The 25,156-nt window shown below is 43.8% G+C and overlaps 1 protein-coding gene across 1 annotated transcript in view; it reads left to right on the top strand.

Moving 5' to 3' along the window:
- The first annotated feature begins 3,279 nt into the window (after window positions 1–3,279).
- The window catches only part of LOC147462886 (uncharacterized), a 66,137-nt gene continuing 44,260 nt past the window's right edge, over window positions 3,280–25,156 (top strand). The window contains exons 1-5 of the mRNA XM_086485877.1: window positions 3,280–3,436; window positions 3,612–3,735; window positions 3,989–4,056; window positions 4,166–4,228; window positions 4,350–4,406. Of these exons, the coding sequence (XP_086342003.1) occupies window positions 3,326–3,436; window positions 3,612–3,735; window positions 3,989–4,056; window positions 4,166–4,228; window positions 4,350–4,406 (423 nt within the window). The 5' untranslated portion in view covers window positions 3,280–3,325. The remainder of the gene's footprint in view (window positions 3,437–3,611; window positions 3,736–3,988; window positions 4,057–4,165; window positions 4,229–4,349; window positions 4,407–25,156) is intronic.

Below are 25,156 nucleotides of genomic sequence, written 5' to 3'. Positions count from 1 at the left end.
TTGGGGGTTTTACACTCTTTCCTCTATTTTGGGGCGGAATTTCTCCTTTCGTGCACTCTGTCAATGCTAAAACTCTCTCTCTCTTTCTCTCTCTCTCTCTCATACACACACACACACACATTGTAGTGTGTGCACACACTCAAATCACACGAGTTTGGAGTGCACACACTGGCAAATCGCAAGAATCATGTTGCCGAGCCTTCGAGAGTTTGCTCTATGTTTGCATGTTTGTAGCCTAGGTCCCCGCACTTTGTACTGACTCATTGGCAAAAGCTTTTACCCCCACTACTCTATTCTAACGAGCTCTATTTGCTTTTTTGCTTTGGGGGAAGGGCAATGGCACCAAGAGGCTCTTGTCAATGGCATCGTCTCCTCTCAGACCCAGTTTATTGTTGGACCTACTCACATGTCTCTGGCTTTGACTAGAGTCTCCATGGTGATGTCTCAACCTCAACAAGGGATGAATTGTTGTGCCCCATGAAGTCTTCAACAGATTTTTCGAGGGATTCTGGGCATCAACCCTAGTGGAGGGAAAGTGAGACCAGAATTGCAGTCAATGCAACCTTTTTATTTTTTTGAAGCCAATAGGAATACCTTTTAATTTTTACATAAGTAGTCCTTAGTAAAGGATAGACTTTTGGGTGCAAATCTGGACCATTGAAAAAAGCTTGCCAATTAATGCCACATGGCAAGTTAATGATAATAAACTTTATTTTAAATTAATTCTTTTGAGCACTTGTGAGAGAGTGTTGACATTTGTGTACCTCTTTTTAAAAAGGGGCATTGAGTACTATGTTAAACATTATTTATTATGCTTTTGTAATATACTGTAAACTAAATAGTTGATTGTTGTTACACTTTTTTTCTTCAAAAAACGTAATCTTTTATTGTGATACCACATGTTTTCAAATATGGTGTTGCTTTGTATTTTTTCCTCTCTCACAAAGAAGCCTTTATTGTAAAACTCTTCTCAATAGCCTTATGTAGGCCATAGTGAATTTTCATCTTGTTTATTTTTATTTTTCAGAGATTTTAAAAATAAGTTTAGAACTTAAGAATGTAGAATTTTTAAAGTAACGTCTCCAATGAAGACATATAATTTTTTTTTTAAAGAAGGTAAAAAATTGAATTAAAGAAAGTGAAAAGGTTACATGGACCCACAGTTAAGGGGAGGGTCACCCTGAGGCGCTAGAGTTTTAGGGTTAAACTTTTAAAGTGGGATTTACAGCTTAGGGATCTAGAGAATTAAATTTGTAAAGGGGGCTCCGGAGCTTAAAGATGTAGAATTTTTAAGGTGGGTCTAGAACATAGGGTTTAAAGAGTACTCATAGGAGTTTGATCCTTAAAGTGAAGTATTGATTCAATATAGTAGGGACATACTCTCACACACACTATACTTGGCTCTACATACTTGCTCGGACGATAGAAAAATGCATTAAGAGAGAATATTCTCATTTGTCCCCCTCCCCCCCCTTTCTCTCTCGCTCTCTTGTGGCATCTGTTGTAGACTCCTCCCTCTCTCTCTCTCTCTCTCACGACTTGTGCTGCAGGTCTCTTTTTCTCCCTCTCTTCATCGTCTATAGACCTCTCTCTCTCTCTCTCTCTCTCTCTCTCTCTCTCTCTCATAATATGTGCATTCTAATCGCCCTTCTTCACGGAAAACTTCTGTAGTGGGACTACAAAGCGCGGGGTGCACAGAGGAGTCATTTGTTTTGCGAGCCTGAGAGAGAGAGAGAGAGAGAGAGAGAGAGAGAGGGAAAGAATGCCCCATTTCCATGTGGCCTACCTACCTCTTGCCCGAGTCCCTTCTTCTTTCATATTACATTAATACCACTATTTTTTCATTTTCCTCCAGCTGGTACCCCCTTCTTGTAAAGAGTCCTTTTATTTAAAGACTTGACAAAGATTCATTTTATTAATTTATTGAATTGATTTATTATTATCTACGCTTATTAAATCTATCTTTTTTAGTGAAAGCATTAATGTATTCTTTTGTTTTAGTTTTTAATGTGTTTTTATTTTATTTCTTTTTCATTTTTATTTTGTTTTCAAATAATAATGTGTAATGTGTATCTTTCACCTTATTATTTAGTGGAGCCTTTTCTAATATATAAACCATTCAAGATTACGGTTGGGTTCACGAGAGCTGATGAAAGACATGCAAAAAGGAATGTGCCTTCACCATGGAGACTGTCCATTGGCACAAAAGGAAATTACACTTCTCTAAACCCACGAAAAATAGCAAGCCTTCCGTCCCTTGGGAAGAGCAGTTCTATCGTCCACTTTTTAGCACGAAATGTGGATCGAATGGAATCCATTAGCTACGTACTCAACAACAATACCTCTACACTATAGCTCATTGGACGTAAAATCATACGTAATAAATTTTATAGAACTACCTCCGTCCCTTGTGAATGAAGAGAGAGGTGGAAGAAAGAGTACGTGATTTTTTCCGTCGACTCTTTTGAATTTAGCTTGTGTATGTATAATGAATAATATAATGTATATTTTTATTTTTATTTTATATTTTATTTTGTTTTCAAATGATAATGTGCAATGTGTATCTTTCACCTTATTGTTTAAGTGGGACCCTTTCTAATATATAAACCATTTGTGATTATATATATACATAATGAATAATATAATTTTATATTAAAACACGATAAAAATTTTATATGATTGTAAGCACTCATTTAAACTTACTTTCATTAGATCTCATTCCCCTCTTAAGTTAAATTAGCAGGCTTTCTTGTCTCTTCACCTTGTTTCCTTAAAAACGTAGAGATGTAGAGCTTTTAAAGTGGACAGATCAAGACCTAAAATTGACACCTTTTTTTTTTTTTTGTCAAGGACTATTTTGCATATCAAAACAGAGCTTCAAAAAAACTCATGTCATTTGACATGCTAGAATCTCGAAATTGCCTATCATTTTTTGTGTTTATACCCTTGAGTTAACGTTATGTATGACAAATTATATAAGTTGATCGTATTACACAAAGCATATGAAAGAGGGCTTGAAAAATTGCATGTCAAATTTTTTTTTTTACTATGTCAGACAAGCCTAGTGATTTTGTCACTTGTTTCCTCCAGAACTACCTCTAAAACACGACTCGGGCAGCAATGGTTGAAGGACAACCGGCAAGCCGGTCTGAAACACTAGTTTGGACATTTGGCGATTGACCTCCTCTAAAAAATGAGTGGGGCAGCAACGGCTGAAGGAGTTTGGACATTTGGCGATTGACCTTTCCTATCCCCCGCTATAGGTTATAACTTATGTACCCCTTTTAGCATACGGATAGAGAGAAGCTGCTAGCCTTCGTGAATCATGCAGAGACTTAAAAGCTACTTTTTTCTGGCGGGTGTAACGCTAAGTAGCTTCTGCTTTACTCTCTTCGCTTATCGCACCTTCTACAATAACAGGAAGAAGAAGCTCCTGGTAGTCTCCCTTTCTTCCTTGTGTGATTGTATCACGCATTTTCTGTTTATCTTCTAGTTGGGTGTACTCACGTCGATCTTCGAATATTCTGGGCATCCGCCAACCTCGTTCCCTGTTTATCGGACTTGATTCTCTTCATTTTACATTTAACTACTTACTTGTATCGTATCATCAGGCTATGCAAAGCGCTGCTGCTAATGCGATCGACAAGAAGAAAGTTGAGCTTGAAATTACGATAGATCACGGCCACCTTGAATGGATTACGCAGTGTACCTCAGAATTTGGGTTGCCTAGTATTGGTAAGTACAATCTTATTCAACTTGTTGTTCCTGCATGTTGTAAACAACACATTAGCCTTTTTATGTATGACAGGGTCAAAGAATTCAGAGTCCTTAGAAGTTTCTTGCTACACCTCTTAATGAACCTTTTCTAATGATGCTGGATTTTGAATGTTTCTGCCTTCAAATTATTTGCCAATATGCTCTGTTTAATTATCTGTATTTGAATGCCAATACTCTAACGTGATGCCAATATGCTTTTTTTTTTTGGCAGATAAAGCACTCCGCATCCTTCTCACGTATGCCCAACAGGTTGCAGATGAGACACTGATATTCGAGCAGGTGCAAGAGTAATCACCTGTTTGATTTCTCTTTATTGTTTGGCCCAGTCTTCAAATATTATGCTTTTGTATAGGTTCCCACATCAATGCCCTTTGTCTTTATTTTGTAGGTCAGATGCAACTTTTGCAAAGACAAAAATAAATTTACAAAGAAATACAATGTAGATATGGCTGTAAGTACCTACTTTATTCTATATGGGGCTACATTTATGCATGCAGCTGTGATAAGTGTGATGCAGATTTTTACATGGCCGTTATGCTTTACTGCTCACGCTTGGTATGAACTTGTTTCAGCATGATAAGTACCTTGATGACATGGTTTCAAAACACAAGCTTGCAAGCAAGGATAAGGTGAGGCTCCTTGAAATTTTGCCTTTATCTCTCTGTACGTTTCGTTGTTGAAGGTAACTGGCTGAAGCATTTTATTCTATGCACAAAAGCCAATATGTATTTGCTTAAAGTTTTGAAAACGTCAGAATAGGGTTTTAGAAATGTGTTTTTAGGGTTGGGAAACTATCCCCAATGTATAAATCTCTTGCAAAATTTAGCTTGGATCTGTGGTAGCCATAGTTTTAACATTCGTATCAAAGAATCACTCTAGAAATCCAAATGGTGTTTTTGTAACAAACACTTTCCATGTAACTTGTACAGCAAGCGTGACAAGAAAAAACGGTTTGTGCAACTTTTTAGATGCTCTCTTGGATGCAAATAATGAATTTGTGTCTAATACTCCTGCCTTTTCCAAAGAGTTTTAGTTGCTGGATGAAGTGCTGAAAGTGCCGATGCTGATGCAAAAGCTAAGAGAGGATGTCGATGATGCCGGAAGAAAATCTAATGCCTAAACCAAGCTCACCAATGCCAAGAGCCAAAAGAGAGGCAATTAGGGAAAGTCTGATCCTCTTCTCTCTCCCTCTCTCTCTCTCTCTCTCTCTCTCTCTCTCTCTGTTTTTGCAAGAAAAGAGGTTGTATTCTTTGTACATAAGAGACCTGTGGAGATGCACAATGGCCTATCACCTAGAGGAAACAAGGAGTGAACTATATTTACATCAAGGTGGCCTAAAAGAGGAATGTAAAAAGAACCACCACAAACTGCTGACGTGGCAGTCCCAAAAATGTTGACGTGGACAGCTATACGGATGTCCAAAACATGCGTTGACTTGATGTCGCATGCCGTACGGAATCCCGCACAACGCGCTGTCTGATGACGTGGCACAACTTACGGATTTCCATGATTTGTGCTCCAGCTTTTGGGGTCAGAAGCTTTTGAGTTTGAAGCTTTTCATGTACTGCTTGTGTGAGAGGTCATGGGCCTTTAACTTTGTACTTAGGGCAACTGTTCCCCTTAGACTTGCTGACGAGTAGTTGAGCAGAGATGACCCTCGGACTCTTTTACTTTGCTCAAGCATTAGTATAAAAATAAATATTGAAAGGGGCGCCAGACTTTGGGGCCAATACCTTTGGGCACGGAACTATGCTGGGCTATGTCGACTCTATTTAACTGTGATAAAGTTTGTGAAGTGTTTTAAGTGATTCTCTCGTGTGTCATGCCAGATTTCCGACTTGGCGTGTCCATGCTCTTATGTAGTGGCGACACTATCTACTTAGAGCTGACTTTACCGTCTTCACAGACCATCAAAGTTCTTGCTACGTCTTGTCGCAAAAGCAGCTTTCGGAAAAGCAGATGAGGTGGGGTAACATCCTATCACAATTTCATTTCCAGATAGTCCATGTTGAGGGAGAGAAGAATTTAGTGGCAGATGCGTTGTCTCGAAAGCCCTTTGATGTGGCTATTTTTGCGATACATCATTGAAGCTTCGAGGATATGGTAGAGCAATATGCCACAGATCATGACTTTGCAGATATCTTCCATTGGATCCAGAGTGGGTAGACAGTTGCAGGCTATTCCATACGGGACACGATGTTGTGTGCTACACAGCCTTTTAACCCAGGTGTCTTATGCCGATTGTACTTAATCTTTTGGCAAACCAAACATTCCCTGACAATTGTTTGCTTTGAGGCTTGGCCAAAAGAAGTATCTTTCTAATGCTAAAGTGGTAGGGAGAATACCCCGATGACCCACATAACTTGAAAGGGATGTTCATTCTCTCCGTTCTGTAACTTACTCCAAATGGAGGAGAAGTCTAGGTCGTTTGGATACAACTTTGAAAGTGATTCTGTAACAGACTTGGACACCCCAAGTCGGGAATTTGACACAACACACGAGAGAATTAATTATAAACTTAAATCACAATTTAATGAGAAACGACACGGCCCGATGTAGTTTCGTGCCTAGAGGTATTGGCCCCATAGTCTGGCGCCCCTTGCGGTATTTACTTTTATATTAATGCTTGATCAAAGTACAAAGACAAAGGGTCTTCTCTGCTCAGTGCTTGTCAGCAAATCTAAGGGAGGAGAGTCCCTGAATACATATTTATAGGCACTACTCCTTCTCTTAAGTAATTGCATGAAAAGCTTCATCCACAAAAGCCTTTGGTCCATAAACTGATCCTCAAAAGCAGCCGGCATAAATCACGGGTTTCCGTACAGCCTGCCACGCTGTTAGATTTACACCACTCTGTTGCTTCACACAGGTCTAGGGCATGCATGTTCGGCTAGTGTGCCTCCGGGTTGGCCACCCTTTGCATATGCATTTTCTCTGCATTGTCAGGCCGCCCACCTTGTCCAGGCTCTCTCATATTTCGTTTATTTCTTGTTGTGTCATGGGGGATTTTTCCAGGCATTGCCCTACCTCCCATTTGGCACCTATTTATGGGGCCAATGGGGGTACCCACTTCCATCATCTGTTCTACTGATAGGTCTTGTGGTTGATGGTGGTCATGGGGGGCTGATTAGCCCCCTCCTCTCACATCTAGCGTTTGTCTACTCTCTCTCTCTCTCTCTCTCTCTGTGTAAGGTGCAGTGGAATCAATGTTGTTCTTTCTCAAGATGAGTGCTCCATAATGTGCTCAAGGTTCCTTTTTGTTCTTATGGAAGGGAGAGCCTTCTGTTCTTAATGAGAGAGTGCAATGATCATAAACAAAGTGAGTGGACACTGTGCGTGCAAGTGTATGAGACAGAGATAGAGAGAGAAGAGAAATATGACACCAAGGATGATGTAAAACCCTCCTCCGAAGGCCCCACTCTCGTTGGCGAGAGTGGTCTACGATTGATTGCACAAACTGGTACAAAGTGGATGTATGTAACTGATGCAAGTCTAGGCTGAAAACTGAAGCTATTCATCTGCTGTCCAAAAACGCTCAAGGCTGAAATCTGCTGAAAATCAAAACGTTGGTTTTGGGGCTGATGTCTGCTGCTGAAAACGCTGCTTTGGGGCTGTCGAAACGCTGATTCTCTGCTGCAATGCGATGCTGAAAATGCCAGGAGAAACTGGGGCGATGATGGGGTTTTGGAAAACGCCAATGCTGGAGGTTGTAGGCGATGAGTTCCTGGATGAAAAACGCCAATGTTGGAGGTCCTATGGCGATGAGTCTTGCTGAAAACGCCAGCAAGGGAAGGTCTGCTTGAGAGGGAGTCGCCCAAGGTTGGGAGTCTTGTTGAGAGAGAGGGGGAAGCTGCTTCTGATGGCCTGAGTTCTTGCTCATCTGCCAAATAGTGCTAGCCTTCGTTTGCTTATATATTATCTTACCCAATTTGCCCTACAGGAGTTCCCAACAAAAGTCACTTAAAATAATAAGTGAAAATTGTCAAAAATAGGGAAAATAGGTAAAATACATTGGAAAGTTCCCCTGAAGGATTCTGATGGATTTTGATGGATTCTGATGGGAATGCTTATGATCATGCTGTGTGTAACCAGAGGATATGCATCTATCTACACTAAGTGCGTGGGCATGCACGGTCTGCGAACAGACTCACAAAAGTGCCAGAACACTTCTAATCTAGACTGACTGGACTGACGAAACCGTTGTTATGAAGTAGCTTGTCCACGGATACATAGGGTTGGATATGTCACGTGACATCCCCTCCTTTTTAATCCTTTTTAAAGTGAGGTACTGGTACTGAGCTGCATGGCTTCCTTGTAGTCTGCCAATAACTCTGGATAGTCTTTGAGAAAATCTTCGTCGACCCACACCGCTTCTGGGTCCCTCGATCCTTGAACTTCAAAAAGTATTGTCTTACCTGCTTCTTCGAACCATGTCGAAACCGATGCAACAACACTTGCTCCGGCTCCATGACTTCAGCTTCATCGATGATCTCTGGTTCTTCTTCTTCCGAAATGTCCTTTGGAGGTGTTCCCTGAAACACTTTCAACCAAGAAACATGGAAAACGTTGTGCATTGACCATGAGTTAGGCAACTGCAATTTCATTGAAACCTCATTTATCTTTTTAATGAGTGGAAATGGGCCATACATACGAAAAGACAACTTGGGACATTTCTTTCCAACTTGTTTAAAACGTTGCTTCATGATTCTTAAATATACCCAATCTCCTTCCTTGATCGAAACGTCCTGACGATGCTTGTTAGCATGTCGTGAATAAGATTCCTGAGCCTTGCTTAGCCGAAGCTTCACACTCTCAGAAATCTCATCCAATGACTGACTTTCAGCATTAGCATCAGACATTTGGCTGACCGAGCGAGTCAAAAGTGACTGGAACGCACGGCTAAAAGCTGCATCATACGGAGTTAGACCAATGGCAGAAGAAAAAGAGTCGTTCAAAATAGCTTGAACCAATGGGAGATAAGCTCCCACGGAGATTGCTAATCATGCACATATGACTTTAAAACATCAAAAGCCAATTGATTGTAAATTTTTGTTTGACCATCTGACTGTGGATGAAAAGCCGATGAAAAATTAAACTTAGTGCCAAAATTTTTAAAGAGTGCGCGCCAAAAATTGGAGGTGAACTTAACATCCCTATCTGAAACAATTGATTTTGGCAAACCACAGAGGGGGTACCAATGCTTAATTAATAACCGTGCTACATCTTGTGCAGTAACTGTGGCTTTACAAGGAATCAACATGCAAAACTTGCTGAAACGATCAACAATTGTCAAACATTGAGTGTTCCTTGAATGCAAATTTGGTGGAAGGTTAGTCACAAAATCCATGGAAATATCTTGAAAAGGTCCATCGGGAATAGACAGCGGAAGCAAGAGGCCTTGCTGCTTACCCCGAGGAGCTTTTACCTTTTGACATATAGTGCACTGTGTGACATAACGAAACACATCTATTCGCATTTTAGGCCAATAAAGGAATCTTTCAATTTTTTCCAAAGTGGTGTTCATTCTTCTGTGCCGACCCGTGAGAGAATCATGTGCATCATGCAATATGGTTGGCCTGAGAGAGGGCAACACACATAAAAGTTGACGAAAATACAACAAACCATTACGAATGAGAACCATCACGGTGGTCACAATTTTTTGAGCAATTTGGAGGTTTGATTGACTATGTGCCTGGAAAAGCTAACCCTGTTGCAGATGCGTTGAGTCGCAAAAGATAGATTTTGGCTCTTGATTCAAGATCCACATTTTCTATTCAGGGTGAGTCTTTCGATAGTATGAAGCATTAGTATATGCGGATTCTGAGTTTGGTAAGCATTGGTTGCAAGCTCTTGCTTCCCAAGGGCCAAGCAACTATCTCATTCGTGATGGTTTGTTGTATTTTCGTCAACGTTTATGTGTGTTGCCCTCTCTCAGGCCAACCATATTACATAATGCACATGATTCTCTCACGGGTGGGCAAGTGGAATGAGCACCACTTTGGAAAAAATTGAAAGATTCTTTTATTGGCCTAAAATGCGAAAAGATGTGTTTCGTTATGTCACACAGTGCACTATATATCAAAAGGTAAAAGCTCCTCAAGGTAAGCAGCAAGGCCTCTTGCTTCCGCTGTCTATTCCCGATGGACCTCTTCAAGATATTTCCATGGATTTTATAACTAACCTTCCACCAAGTTTGCATTCAAGGAACACTCAATGTTTGACAATTGTTGATCGTTTAGCAAGTTTTGCATGTTGATTCCTTGTAAAGCCAGAGTTACTGCACAAGATGTAGCACGGTTGTTCATTAAGCATTGGTACTCCCTCTGTGGTTTGCCAAAATCAATTGTTTCAGATACGGATGTTAAGTTCACGTCCAATTTTTGGCGCGAACTCTTTGAAAATTTTGACACTAAGTTGAATTTTCATCGGCTTTTCATCCACAGTCAGATGGTCAAACAGAAATTTACAATCAATTGGTTTTTGATGCTTTAAAGTCATATGTGCATGATGAGCAGTCTCAGTGGGAGGTCTATCTCCCATTGGTTCAGGCTATTTTGAATGACTCTTTTCTTCTGCCATTGGTCGAATTCCGTATGAGGCAGCTTTTGGCCGTCCGTTCCAGTCACTTTTGACTCGCTTGGTCAGTCAAATGCCTGATGCCAATGCTAAAAGTCAGTCATTGGATGAGATTTCTGAGAGTGTGAAGCTTCGGCTAAGCAAGGCTCAGGAATCTTATTCACGGCAGGCTAACAAGCATCGTCAGGACGTTTCGATCAAGGAAGGAGATTGGGTATATTTAAGAATCATGAAGCAACATCTTAAGCAAGTTAGAAAGAAGTGTCCCAAGTTGTCTTTTCGTATGTATGGTCCATTTCTAGTCATTAAAAAGATAAATGAGGTTTCAATGAAATTGCACTTGCCTAACTCATGGTCAATGCACAACGTTTTCCATGTTTCTTGGTTGAAAGTGTTTCAGGGAATACCTCCAAAGGACATTTCGGAAGAAGAAGAACCAAAGATCATCGATAAAGCTGAAGTCATGGAGTCGGAGCAAGTGTTGTTGCATCGGTTTCGACATGGTTCGAAGAAGCAAGTGAGACAATACTTTTTGAAGTTCAAGGATCAAGGGATCCACGAAGCGGTGTGGGTTGACGAAGAGTTTTTCAAAGACTATCTAGAGTTGTTGGCAGACTACAAGGAAGCCATGCAGCTCGGTACCAGTACCTCACTTTAAAAAGGAGGGGATGTCACGTGACACATCTAACCCTATGTGTCCGTGGACAGGCTACTTCATAACAAGGGTTCCGTCAGTCCAGTCAGTCTAGATTAGAAGTGTTCTGGCACTTTTGTGAGTCTGTTCTCGCAGACCGTGCATGCCGAGGCACTTAGTGTAGATGCATATCCTTTGGTTGCACACAACATGATCATAAGCATTCCCATCAAAATCCATCAGAATCCTTTAGGGGAATTTTCGAGTGTATTTTATCTAGTTTTTCTATTTTTGACAATTTTCACTTATTATTTTAAGTGACTTTTGATGGGAACTGAGTAGGGCAAATTGGGTAAGATAATATATAAGCAAACGAAGGCTAGCACTATTTGGCAGATGAGCAAGCAGAACACAGGTCATCGGCAGCAGGTTCCCCTGCTCTCTCAGCAAGACTCCCAACCTTGGGTGACTCCCTTTCAAGCAGACCTTCCCTTGCTGGCGTTTTCGGCAAGACTCATCGCCGTAGGACCTCCAACATTGGCGTTTTTCATCCAGGAACTCATCGTCTACAACCTCCAGCATTGGCATTTGCTTGAATCCCATCATCGCCCTAGTTTCTCCTAGCATTTTCAGCATCGCATTGCAACAGAGAATCAACGTTTCGACAGCCGAAAATGCTTCCAATGCTTAAGAGAGTGAATGACAGACAAAATTTCTTTATTATAAACTGAATAATTCTTTTCCGCACTATTGAGCTTCCGGCTAAGGAAAGCTACAGGACGACCATGTTGCTGAAGCACAGCGCCTATGGCGACATTGCTCGCATCCGTCCATCCCTCAAAGGGATCATTCCAAGAGGCAAGGATAAGACACGGTGCTTCAGTCACCGCAACCTTGAGAGCTGCGAAAGCCTCAATGGCTGCCTCGGGCAAGTCTACGCGGTCATGGCGAGTCTTTATCCCTTTTAAAACATCAGTCATAGGTGCAGTAATGCGTGCAAAATTCTCTATGTGCGAACTATATGCTTGACATAACCCAAGAAAAGAACGCACATCATATGCAGTTTTGGGCAAATTCCAATTACGAACCTATTCCACCTTCGCGGGATCTAGCTTGACGCCTTGTGCAGAAATGATATAACCCAGATAAGTGACTTCAGTAAGAAAAAATTCAGACTTCGTAGCTGCAATGTACAACTGACACTCATCCAAACGGGCTAGTATCCTTTCGACATCTCTTTCATGTTGTTCCTACGATGCAGAAAAAATAAGAGTATCATCCAAAAAGATGAACACACATGCACCGACCATATCATCGAAACGACCTACCATGAGATGATTAAATGTACCCACGGCACCTGTCAATCCAAAAGGCATAACAATATACTCCCATTGCCCTCGCTCGGTGCGGAAAGCGGTCTTGAAGATGTCGCCTTTGAATACCCATACCTGATGGTATCCACTCTTGAGATCGACCTTGCTGAAAACCTTAGCCCCATTGAGCCTATCTAGGATATACTCTATGCGAGGCATCGGAAACTTGTTTTTGACGGTCATCTTGTTTAATGCCCTGTAATCTAACACATAAACGAGACGAACCATCCTTTTTGCGAACAAACAAAATAGAAGCAACAAAAGGACTTACACTAGGACGTATGAATCCTCTAGCCACCAACTTCGTGAGTTGTCGCTCTAACTATTTCTCTTGTGTCTTGTTCAAACGATAGGGAGCCTTACTGACAGGCTGTGTCCCCTCTATAAGCTCGATGCGATGGTCCTCCGGCCGCTCGGGTGGGAGACGAGGTGGAAGATCATCCTACAAAAAGAGATGTTTAAACTTGGTAAACAAATCTGAATACTTAGTTGGAGCCTAAATGCTCTGGGAAACTGGAGTAGCATAGATGAATGCCGCTTGTGCTCCTCGTCGTAATTCTCGTTTTCCCTGCACACGAGAGATGAGAGGCAAAGAATGCAAGCCCTCCTCAGCACGAATGATGAGGGGAGAGTCAGTTTTGGCATGTAAAGTGAGAGTGTTAGCCTCCCTTCACGAAACCATCTTATGCCCAAAATCATATCACATCCTGAGAGAGGAGACACAAGAAATTTCTTGCGGAAAGCAGCTTGTTGAACAGTAAATATCACATCAAGGCACTCTTTGGTAAATGAGAGAGTCTATACCAGGAGCGAAGCCAGATACCTCGAGAGGAGATTTCTGACTAACCTCTAGGCGGGCTCTGAAACCGGCCCGTAGGGCGGTAGGCGTTGGCTTTCACCCGAAATTCTTTACTTTATACACACACACAGAGCACTTTGCAAAGAGAACCTGCTATGGGAATTAACACTTAATCACACACACAGCTCGGAAGCTAGAATGCTCCGAGCAGACGCCGACAACCTGTAGGCCCCAAAATTGGCGCCCCTTTCGGTATTTCTTTATTCTTTAGGAGGGTAAATTACAAGGTAAGGTCCTGGGAATCCTTCACGTGTATCCACCTAGATACCATTTGATTTGGCCAAATTTCGGCAGCATAACAGCCCCAAAACTTGCGCGAAACCAATTCCCCTGCTGGAACTCGCTTGCACTGTCGTATACCCTCTGATTCCTGTCCAAAAACAGTAAATTCAGCACGCTGTATTTACTGGTTTTTGCCCTGTTTTCAGCCCCAAACAGTCCCCTAACTGTCCTTTGCCAGTGGGGCACGATTCCCAATGATCCTGGCGTCCGTATGGATGAAAAACAGTGAATTTACAGCGCATACACAGCGCTGATTTTGCACCTGTACGGTGAGGTTATGACCCTCACCAGTGCCTGCTTTGGAGCAGCAGTTAGCTACCCCTGTTCCTGCTCAAGGAGGCTCTTGCCTCAGCACAAAAGCATGAACCCACACAACTGTACATCAGCCAAATGAGTAGCCCTCTTGTGGGGCATCACATAACTGCACGTAGGGGAGAAAGAGAGCAGTATGTAGCGTGCGGGGCATCACTCCCGTCACCATACTGTGCATAGAGGGCAAGGTAAGCATTCCATAGCTTCTGTACCTGTTGCAATCCGCCTGTGGCTGAAAATTGCGCCCCCTTTGATGATATGCAGCTCGTTTTTGCCTCTCAGAGTGGCAGAATCGCTCACAAGCTGACACGTCGCCCAGTTTCCGAGTTTGGGCTTTCCCTGCTAAAAATATCTCAACTGGTGCGTCAGTTGACTTCGCGGCAGAGTTGTAAAGTGTTCCCCTAGTCATACCGAAGGTAATGACGCGAACACATTTCGTGGCCCAAAATAGCAGTTCCCTAAATTTTAGGAGATGCTTCCGTTGGGCTCCCACTGGTCTTCTGACCATCTATCCTCATTGGGACCGCATCCAAAAATGCAATGTGGCCCAACTGTCGGATACTTTTTGTTGGTAGTCCCACCTTGACTTTACGCCTTAATTGAGTTCACTTCCTAGTATCCACCAACTTGCTAAGTGCGACGGGGGGACCTATATGATCTTGCTCTGAGCCTAGACATCTTCTTACCATACGAATTCCAGTGCCGACTACTTCCCGTCTGCGGGTGAATCTACCGTTCACATTGGCCATACAATGTCCGACCGTTTGCTACTTCAAGAAGAGGGTCTTAAACAAATAAAATAAACCCCATTGGAAAGAAACCAACAACCAAGGTTAGCAGTTGCCACATCTCTGTGACATGGTTAATAACTGCCACGTCCTCGTGACATACCCCCCTCTTGAAATCGCAAACGTCCTCGATTGCATACCATAAATACACGCCACTGATGATCTTGTGCTATTAACACTCTTTTATCATCGCATGTATCTGCAAGAAAGGTCGTAACATACATAGATACAAATGACTTAATGAGGCCTTCATACTTTTGCCATTTCCATCTATGGCACTGAATTCATATGTACATTTGATGTACTAGCTCTATCATTACCCCTCCTTTGCACACATTGGGTTGGGGCATAAGTAGGCTGTAACCCAAAGGCTTCAAGGTAAAGCTGCAATACATTTGGTGACTCTGACAGTTCATGCTCTTCCATCCACTTTGCATCCATAGGTGGATAGTTCTTGAACTTCACCAAATAGCGTCTTGCAACTTGTCCTTTAACTTTTCTGTCCTTATGTGCCAAAACTTGCTCAGGTACCAAGATCTCATCAAGTTCTTCAACTTCTGGCTGATCCTCAACTGGCATATCTTCTGGCACATCACCCACGAAGGGTCTTAGAAGACTCACATGAAACGCATTATGAATCTTCCATGCATCAGGCAATTTCAGCCTGTAAGCCACATCGCTGATCTTGTCAAGCACTTGAAAAGGCCCATAGTAACGCATGCTGAGCTTAGGAAACAGTCGTTCCTTGCCCTTCATCTTCTTTAACCTTGCCTTTTCGAACCTTAAGAGAACCCAATCACCAGGTGATAGTAGCAATTCACGACGGTGACGATCAGCAGCCTTTTTCTGTTTTGCCTGAGTCTTCTCCAAGGCAACTTTAATCTTCTTATACATCTCATCCATGTTCTCAACATATCGATCTGCCTCAAAGATCTTGTCCTTTGTGTGCAAAATGGGAGGAACCTTTTTGCCGCCTTCAACAATTTCAAAAGGTGCTTTGCCAGTAGACGAATGCACCGTATTATTGTACGCATACTCAAGCATAGGCAAATACTGTTCCCACTTGCCCTTATTATCTGACACATAGCATTTCAGCAGATCTAAGACAGTAGAATTGGCCTCTTCTGACTGTCCATCAGTTTGTGGATGAAACGAAGACGAGAACTTGAGCGTAGTACCCATGTTCTCAAACAATCCTCTCCAGAACAAACTGGTCATGCGAGGATCACGATCACTGATAATCGATTGTGGCATACCATGGTACTTAAACACATTGTACATGAACAAGCGTGTCATCTGATCAGATTTTATCTTCTTCCTGACAGGGATAAAATGGGCCTGCTTGCTGAACCTGCAGATAATGGTCCATATACCATCATTCCCTGTTGGCGTCCTTGGAAGATCAAAGATAAAGTCCATAGCAATGCTTTCCCATGGCTTATCCGGAATCGGCAGTGGTTGTAACAACCCTGGTGCCTTTTGCCTGTCAAACTTGACCTTTTGGCAAACTATGCATGCTCGCACAAAGGCATCCACATCTCTCCTCAAGGTAGGCCAATAGAAGAACGTCTCTACCGCTTTAACTGTTGCATCAATGCCACGATGCCCTGCATACGGTGGGACATGACTCTCTTCCATGACCTTATGTCGCAGTGGCCTAGTGACACAAAGTCTGCCATGCATCATCATAAAACCATCTCTGAGGAGGTAGTGCTCGTGATGTTGCCCCTCTTGTAACTGTTCAAAGATCCTTGCAAAATCTTCATCAGCAATATACTGTTCCTTCATGTCATCTAACTCATGATGATAAGGAATTGACACAGCTGAAATTTGTGGCTTTCTTGATAACGCATCAGCCACAACATTCTTCTTGCCTTCCACATGCATAATCTGGAAGTGGAACATGGAAAGAATGTTTGCCCATCGCATATGCTTTTCGGATAACTTTGACTGTGTCAAGAAGTATCGCAAGGTTTGATGATCTGTTTGGACAACAAAATCAGCACCTAAGAGGTAGTGCTTCCAGCTAGAAAGCGCATGAATCACGGCCAAGAGCTCTTTCTCATAGACTTGCATAGTCCTCTCTGGCCCTTGCAAAATTCGGTTTTCATAGGCTACTACCCGTCCATCTTGCATTAGCACTGCTCCGATGCTACTGCCACACGCGTCACATTGGACCACAAATGACTTCCTGAGATCTGGCAAAACAATAACTGGATCTGAAGTCAACTTTTCCTTTAAGAGACTAAAAGCTGAAATCTCTTTTTGGGTCCATCTGAAAGTGACCTCTTTCTTTTGCAATGCGTGAAGAGGCGATGCTATCTCTGCAAAATTTCTGATAAACCTTCTATAGTAGGAACACAATCCCAAGAAGCTTCTGACATCGTGCACAGTCTTCAAGTCTGGCCATGTCTTGATAGCTTCGACCTTTGCGGGATCCATTCTAACACCATCCTTTGAGACTATGTGGCCCAGAAAGTGGATCTCTTCAAGGAAGAATTCACTTTTCTTAGGATTGACAAGCAACCTGTGACTGCGCAGCTCTTCGAACACAATGGTCAAGTGACGCCTATGCTCCTCTTCATTCTTCGAATACACAATCATGTCATCGAAGAATGTTCCAACAAACTGTTGATGCGAGCGGAAAATCCGGTCCATCATTCTGTTGAATGTGGCTGGAGCATTTGTTAGCCCAAACGGCATCACTAGAAACTCATAAAGACCAAATGTCGTTCTAAACGCAGTCTTGTGCACATCCTCTGGGCTTATACGAATCTGATGGTACCCACTCTTCAGGTCTATCCTGCTGAAAATTGCAGCACCCTCTAAACGATCGAGAATATCATCAATGCGAGGAATAGGAAACCTATTCTTGATGGTATTCTTATTCAACGCACGGTAATCAATACACATGCGCCATGAGCCGTCCTTCTTCTGCACTAGGAGCACTAGGGAGCAAAAGGGTGAAGAACTAGGCTGAATCAGCCCCTTCTCTAATAACTCCTCAACCTGGCCCATAATCTCTTTCTGCTGCGCCGCACTAACCCTGTAGGGAGGTCTATTTGGTGGGCTACACCCTGGCACCAAATCTATCCGATGGTCCTCAGGTCTCTCTGGCGGTAATTGCGACGGTAATGAATCAGAAAAACAGTCACTAAACTTTTGCAAAAATGCTGACCTTTCTTTATCTAACACAGATAAATTTGACTGATCCCTATCTGAGACATCACGTGCAAAAATCAAGTACACAGAAAGATGATTCTTTATTACAGAAGTGATAGCAGAAGCAGATACAATAGGGACTGACTCTCCTTTAAGCTTTACATCCAAGATGTGAGTTTTGCCCCTATGCTGTACAGTGATCTTTTTGTTGTAGGCATCCAAGACTCCAAGCACTCGGAACATCCACAAGATCCCCAACAAGGCGTCACAACCTTCCAGCGGCATGATGTAAAACTCTTCAGTGTCCACATACGACTGAATATGCAGACGCAGTTTTCCAATGATGGGAGTAACACACTCTGAGTGGCCAGGACATGCCAATCCTGCCTCTGCTGTGTACCCCATCTCTTCAGCTTTGATGCCGAGCTTCATAGCTAACTCTGGTGAGATAAAGTTGGCTTTGGCACCTGGATCAAAGAAGATGAGTGCCCTCTGATCTCTAACTTTACCCCATGCCCTGCATAACTCACTGGCATCTGTGCTGGGCCTGTCACCCACCATGTCTGGCACTAAACCTGCCGTGGGTTTTGGCTTCTTGCCTTTCTGGTCTTCTTTATCCTCTGAGTCAGCTGGCCTTTTCCTTTGTGGACAATTGATAGAAAAGTGACCAGGCTGCTCGCATATAAAGCATTTGTTCTCAGCCATTAGGACCTTCTTTTCCTCGAGCGACTTGCGCACAAAAGGCTTCCTTTTCTGTTTCTTTGCCTGCGCTCCAGAAGTCCCAGCTGAATCCTTGTCTTTGGTGGCCTGTTCAGACCCCTGTGACGCATCAGGAGCCGTCTTCACAAAGGGCTTCTTCGCTGAATTTTTCTTTTGCTGCCCTCCTTTATCACTGCTCGGAAATCCACTGTCCTCTCCTTTCAACAGGGCAAGACCAGTGTTCGCAACTTCCATAAGCTGAGTAAGGGTAGCCACTCTATTCTTTGTACAGTAATCGCGAAGCCCTTTAGGCAACCCACAACAATACTTCTCTATCTGCTCTGTCAGTGGCACAAATCTGTAGGAGGTCACTGAGAGTAATGCTTTACAAAACCTCCTATCGTACTCCAGCAAGCTCTTGCACGAAGCTGCCGTAAGCTAGTGCCAATCTGTCAAGACATCGGCTTCAAATTCATTTGATAGCCAAGCAGATGCAAACATTTGCTTGAAGTAAACCCAAGTGGCGGGTGCCTGTCCTTGCATTAACAATGTCGTCCACCATGTCAGCGCATTGTCCTTTAAGAAAGTGGCAGCTTTCCTAACCTTCGAGGCCTCTGTAAAATTCCCTCCCGCATAAGTTGTATCAAACTGCTAGAGGAAAGTGAGTGCCTTTGTCTTGTCCTCGAAACCACTGAAGGTACTGAACTTTACTGCTGCACCACCTTCTTTGTAAGCCTTTGGCTTCTCTAGTGCCCCCAAATTGTCATACGGAATGGTCTGCAACATGGGCACTATAGTAGGCATGATCGGCACGTGCTGGCCATTCACATTTTGCGTCAAAGGTGCGATATCTGGCTGCTGTCCAGAAAAACCAGCCATGCCAAAATGACCCTGTGGCACCCCAAACTGGCCCTGGTTGCCGTGGAAACCTTGCTGCATGCTGATAGTACCATACATGGGTTTTGGCATGATGCCTTGCATACCCCCGAACACTGTTCTTGGCATGTACGGCTGACTTCCAGACGCATAACCAGCCATACTTTGGAACACTGATCCACCCCCGAAATACCCAGGATGTACCATGGGTGGTGGAAAAACTGAGTGCATAGCCTGGTATCCAGCTCCCTGTCCATTCAAGACAGCATGCTGGCTCTGAAAGGTGGCAGGCTGAACTGGCATAACCTGTGGAATAGGCGTTCTAGCCACCTGTTCAAGCACGGGAGGAACCTGCTTTGGAGCCCCCGACTCCGCAACATGCGAGTGTTCCCTTTCCTCCTGCGCCTCATGAAGTACCTGGGCTTGAGCTTCAACAAGCTCCGTACGCGGCGTAGGTTGCCTATTTTGCTGTTGCACTGGTGGCGCTTGCAAGAATTCCATAAACCTCGGATTCTGCACCAGCTGCGAAAAGACATTCACCGCGGCAACTAACTGAGTCTTAAACGCATCATCCTCAAGTTGCCCTGTCATAAAGCCCTGTACTACTGGAGGGACATTCACGTTGACAGTAGGTACAGACTGACGTGGCCGTGAGCTCTCGCCAATCTCAAAAACCATAGGAATCTCCTCCCTCTCCTTTGGAGAGGAACCCTCTTCCATAATTCCCTTCCCCTTGTCGGCCATAGTGTAATCCCCGCGTTCTTGGACTGTGTGTCTTTACCCTGAACAATCCAGGCTCACTCTTTGAGGAAAAAGTGATTGATATCCCGGCAATGGAACCATGAAACCGGCCCGTAGGGCGGTAGGCGTTGGCTTTCACCCGAAAATCTTTACTTTATACACACACACCGAGCACTTTGCAAAGAGAACCTGCTATGGGAATTAACACTTCATCACACACACAGCTCGGAAGCTAGAATGCTCCGAGCAGACGCCGACAACCTGTAGGCCCCAAAATTGGCGCCCCTTTCGGTATTTCTTTATTCTTTAGGAGGGTAAATTACAAGGTAAGGTCCTGGGAATCCTTCACGTGTATCCACCTAGATACCATTTGATTTGGCCAAATTTCGGCAGCATAACAGCCCCAAAACTTGCGCGAAACCAATTCCCCTGCTGGAACTCGCTTGCACTGTCGTATACCCTCTGATTCCTGTCCAAAAACAGTAAATTCAGCACGCTGTATTTACTGGTTTTTGCCCTGTTTTCAGCCCCAAACAGTCCCCTAACTGTCCTTTGCCAGTGGGGCACGATTCCCAATGATCCTGGCGTCCGTATGGATGAAAAACAGTGAATTTACAGCGCATACACAGCGCTGATTTTGCACCTGTACGGTGAGGTTATGACCCTCACCAGTGCCTGCTTTGGAGCAGCAGTTAGCTACCCCTGTTCCTGCTCAAGGAGGCTCTTGCCTCAGCACAAAAGCATGAACCCACACAACTGTACATCAGCCAAATGAGTAGCCCTCTTGTGGGGCATCACATAACTGCACGTAGGGGAGAAAGAGAGCAGTATGTAGCGTGCGGGGCATCACTCCCGTCACCATACTGTGCATAGAGGGCAAGGTAAGCATTCCATAGCTTCTGTACCTGTTGCAATCCGCCTGTGGCTGAAAATTGCGCCCCCTTTGATGATATGCAGCTCGTTTTTGCCTCTCAGAGTGGCAGAATCGCTCACAAGCTGACACGTCGCCCAGTTTCCGAGTTTGGGCTTTCCCTGCTAAAAATATCTCAACTGGTGCGTCAGTTGACTTCGCGGCAGAGTTGTAAAGTGTTCCCCTAGTCATACCGAAGGTAATGACGCGAACACATTTCGTGGCCCAAAATAGCAGTTCCCTAAATTTTAGGAGATGCTTCCGTTGGGCTCCCACTGGTCTTCTGACCATCTATCCTCATTGGGACCGCATCCAAAAATGCAATGTGGCCCAACTGTCGGATACTTTTTGTTGGTAGTCCCACCTTGACTTTACGCCTTAATTGAGTTCACTTCCTAGTATCCACCAACTTGCTAAGTGCGACGGGGGGACCTATATGATCTTGCTCTGAGCCTAGACATCTTCTTACCATACGAATTCCAGTGCCGACCACTTCCCGTCTGCGGGTGAATCTACCGTTCACATTGGCCATACAATGTCCGACCGTTTGCTACTACAAGAAGAGGGTCTTAAACAAATAAAATAAACCCCATTGGAAAGAAACCAACAACCAAGGTTAGCAGTTGCCACATCTCTGTGACATGGTTAATAACTGCCACGTCCTCGTGACAGGCTCTCTCAACAAGAGAGGCACTAATCACATCATGCATACTGCCTGGATCAAACAATATGATAAAACGTTGACCCTTTACATGACCATAACACTTCATGAGAGACTCATCAATGTGTGTGTCAGAGTCGTGAGAAGATTCAACTTGGTTCATTATAGTGCTTGTGGTTGCTGTGGATGCTTTTGGTTCTTTAGGTGGGGCTGTCTTAGGACAAGCCTTCTTAATGTGACCCTTGAGGTGACATTGATAACATCTACCTTCCTTAGCATAAAGCACTTGTTCTGCAACCGTGATGTATCCAACTATAATTCCTTGTGCAGCTTTTTCATCTGGGGTTCAGCTTAGGTTTTGCAGGTGCTTTAGCTTTACCCTTAGATTCATTGTTAGAGTTCTTTTCCGAGGAATTAGAGGAAGAAGGGCTAGAAGAGTTACCATTCTTACCGTTCTTACCATTCTATGTGTTCTGAGAATTCTGAGATGTTCCTTGAGAAGTCTTGTTCTCCTTAGGCTTTCCCTTGTTGTGCTTTATCTCTTGGGAGAGAGCAATCGCTACCGCCTTGTTGAGATCCATGGGGTCAAAGACTTCTACATCAAACTTGATGTATTCGTCTAACCCAAATAGGAAAGCCTCTTTACGCTCATCATCCGATTTGCGTAATTGAGTGCCGAGCTGCAAAACACGGTTAGAAAAAGACATGACTGGCATACCATGTTGCTTGAGATTGCGCCAATCTTCCTTCAATTGTGCTAGGTACTGAGGAGGCATAAACCGCACCTTGAGATTGTCTTTGAAATCAGCCCAACTAAAGGAAAGGGACGTGAATTCATCGGCTTCCTTTAGGTGCGCGGCTAACTGTGCCTCTGGCCTTGCGTGGTACCAATTGATGGCATCACCGGCAAGGTACATGGCTGCCGTCAAAACTTTGCTATTTCCTGTCTTCTTAGTTGTCGCAAAATAAGCATTAATTGATGCAACCAAGAATGAATAACCGTAGCATCCATCTTACCATCATACTTACTGAAAGTCAACTTCTCTGTGAGTGGGTTGTTGGAGTCCGCATCTCGGCTTGCGCCACTTGAGGAACTACCAACATCTTTGGCTGGTTCAAATTTCGAGGCAAGAACTTGTTGAACCAATTCTTGAGTGCGGAGTTCTCTTTGAGCCTCTCGATCGGCCTCCAAGGCCGCTCGTCTTGCTTCAGCTTCCTCTTGTCTTTGTGCTTTCCTTTCTTTTCGTTCATCACGCTCGCGTTTCAAGGCAATGCGAGTCGCTTCTTGTTGTATGGCAATTCTTTCGTTGCGTTCTTCGCGCTTTCGTTCCAAGGCAACGCGAGTCGCTTCTTGTTGTATTGCATTTCTTTCGTTTCGTTCTTCGCGCGCGCGATTCGCTTCTTGTTGCCATTATGTCCAACATCGACTTGACCATCGCCTCCATGGAAGTTGGTACAACTCGTGGCGTAGATGGAGAAGGGAGAGGGTTGGAAAAATCTCTTGGTGGGGAAAATTCTTCGTCGCCTTTCTCATGCTCATCACCTGTATGCGAAGTATCCATTCCGCTTCGGGTGATGACCATGCACTATGATCTTTGGTTCGTAAGTTCACGAGGAACTTGGGTTCTTGGGTTCTTGAGAGTCTTGAGGTTCTTGAGGTTTTCTTTCGCTTGCAATCCGTGTTTGAGAAGGATCTTTCTTCACCCGAGTTCTGCTCTTTTCCGTGGGCTCACCCCTTGGCGGCCTTGCGCTGTTAGGTGCAGCAGAATGAATGTTTGCGCTTTGCTCAAGATGAGTGCTCCGAACTGTGCTTAAGGTTCCTTTTGTTCTTATGGAAGGTAGAGCCTTCCGTTCTTAATGAGAGAGTGCTATGATCACAAACAAAGTGAGTGGATACTGTGTGTGCAAGTGTATGAGACTGAGAGATAGAGAGAGAAGAGAGATATGACACCAGAGACGTTGTAAAACCCTCCTCCGAAGGCCCCACTCTCGTCGGCGAGAGTGGTCTACTTATGATTGCACAATCTGGTACAAACGGTATGCATGAGACTGATGCAAGTCTAGGCTATGTCAGCGATGACGAAGTCGACCTAAGGGCTAAAATCTGCAATCTTTCTACTGCTGTCTAAAAAAGCTATGGGCTGAAATCTGTTGCAGGTCCAAAAACACTGATTTGGGGGCTGTTTTTTGTGGGTCTTTGTCGCTGAAAATCTACAGGTTTAGGACTGAAAACAGAGGTTTCTTAAGTGCTGAATCTGTTGGTCTTTCCGGGCTGAATCTGCTACCTCTTTTAGGGCTGAATCTGCAAGTTGTTCATTGCTGAAAAACGCTGCAGGCTGAGGTATTCTGGTGTTGTAGATCTGATGCAAAAACGTCAGGTTGATGATGGTTCCAAAAACGCTAGGTGCTGTGGGATGCTTGCGGGAAGATCTGATGCAAAAACGCCAAGGCTGAGGCTTGCTGGCGATGGCGCAGATGCTGAAAACGCTAGGCAATGGCTGATGAAGAAAACGCTAGGGGAGGTTCTTCTTGCTTGGAGGAAATCCACCAAGGGTCTTGTTGGAGAAGTTGCCTGCTGAGCTTGGCTCTTGTTGCCTCTTCTGCCATTTAGTGCTAGTTTAGGTTTGCTTATATACAAACTTACTCAATTTGCCCTACCTACTTTCCAACAAAAGTTACTTAAAAATAATAAGTCAAAAATAGGTAAAATAGGTTAAATGCACTGGAAAATTTCCCTGAAGGATTTTGATGGGAATTCTTATGATCATGCTGTGTGCAACCAGAGGATATGCATCTACACTAAGTGACTGGGCATGCACGGTCTACGAATAGACTCACAAAAAGTGCCAGATTACTTCTAATCTAGACTGACTGGACTGACTGAACCCTGATCATGCTGTAGCTTGTCCATGGACACATAGGGTTGGATGTGTCACGTGACATGCGCTCACACCAAGGTTGCTTTTTCCCACCTCACATCGATTGGCCGGCCGCTAAGTGCACGGTCCGCTCTCAATGAGTGAAAAGAGGCACAAGGGGAGGCTGGACAAGCCCTTCTTTCCTGGGATTCTTGTCACTCTTCAAAAACACGATTAGGAATCGACACACCCAAGCGAAGTTGGGTTCGTGCGACCGCAACAAGCAAAAAAAATCTTGTGATTCTTGTGGTTCTTTCCTTGAGTGATACAGAACATTGCCAAAGCTTTGATACCAATGTAAGGTGCAGCAGAATGAATGTTGTTCTTTCTCAAGATGAGTGCTCCATAATGTGCTCAAGGTTCCTTTTTGTTCTTATGGAAGGGAGAGCCTTCCGTTCTTAATGAGAGAGTGCAATGATCATAAACAAAGTGAATGGACATTGTGCGTGCAAGTGTATGAGACTAAGAGATAGCGCAAGAAGAGAAATACGACACCAAGGTTGATTTAAAACCCTCCTCCAAAGGCCCCAGTCTCGTTGGCGAGAGTGGTCTACGATTGATTGCACAAACTGGTACAAAGTGGTTGCA

This window comes from Adiantum capillus-veneris, chromosome 2, assembly GCF_014529385.1.
Source record: "Adiantum capillus-veneris isolate H3 chromosome 2, ASM1452938v2, whole genome shotgun sequence".
NCBI classification, from domain to species: domain Eukaryota; kingdom Viridiplantae; phylum Streptophyta; class Polypodiopsida; order Polypodiales; family Pteridaceae; genus Adiantum; species Adiantum capillus-veneris.
The sequence above is the reverse complement of the archived record's forward strand: the minus strand, read 5'-3'. Positions and strand labels throughout refer to the sequence as shown.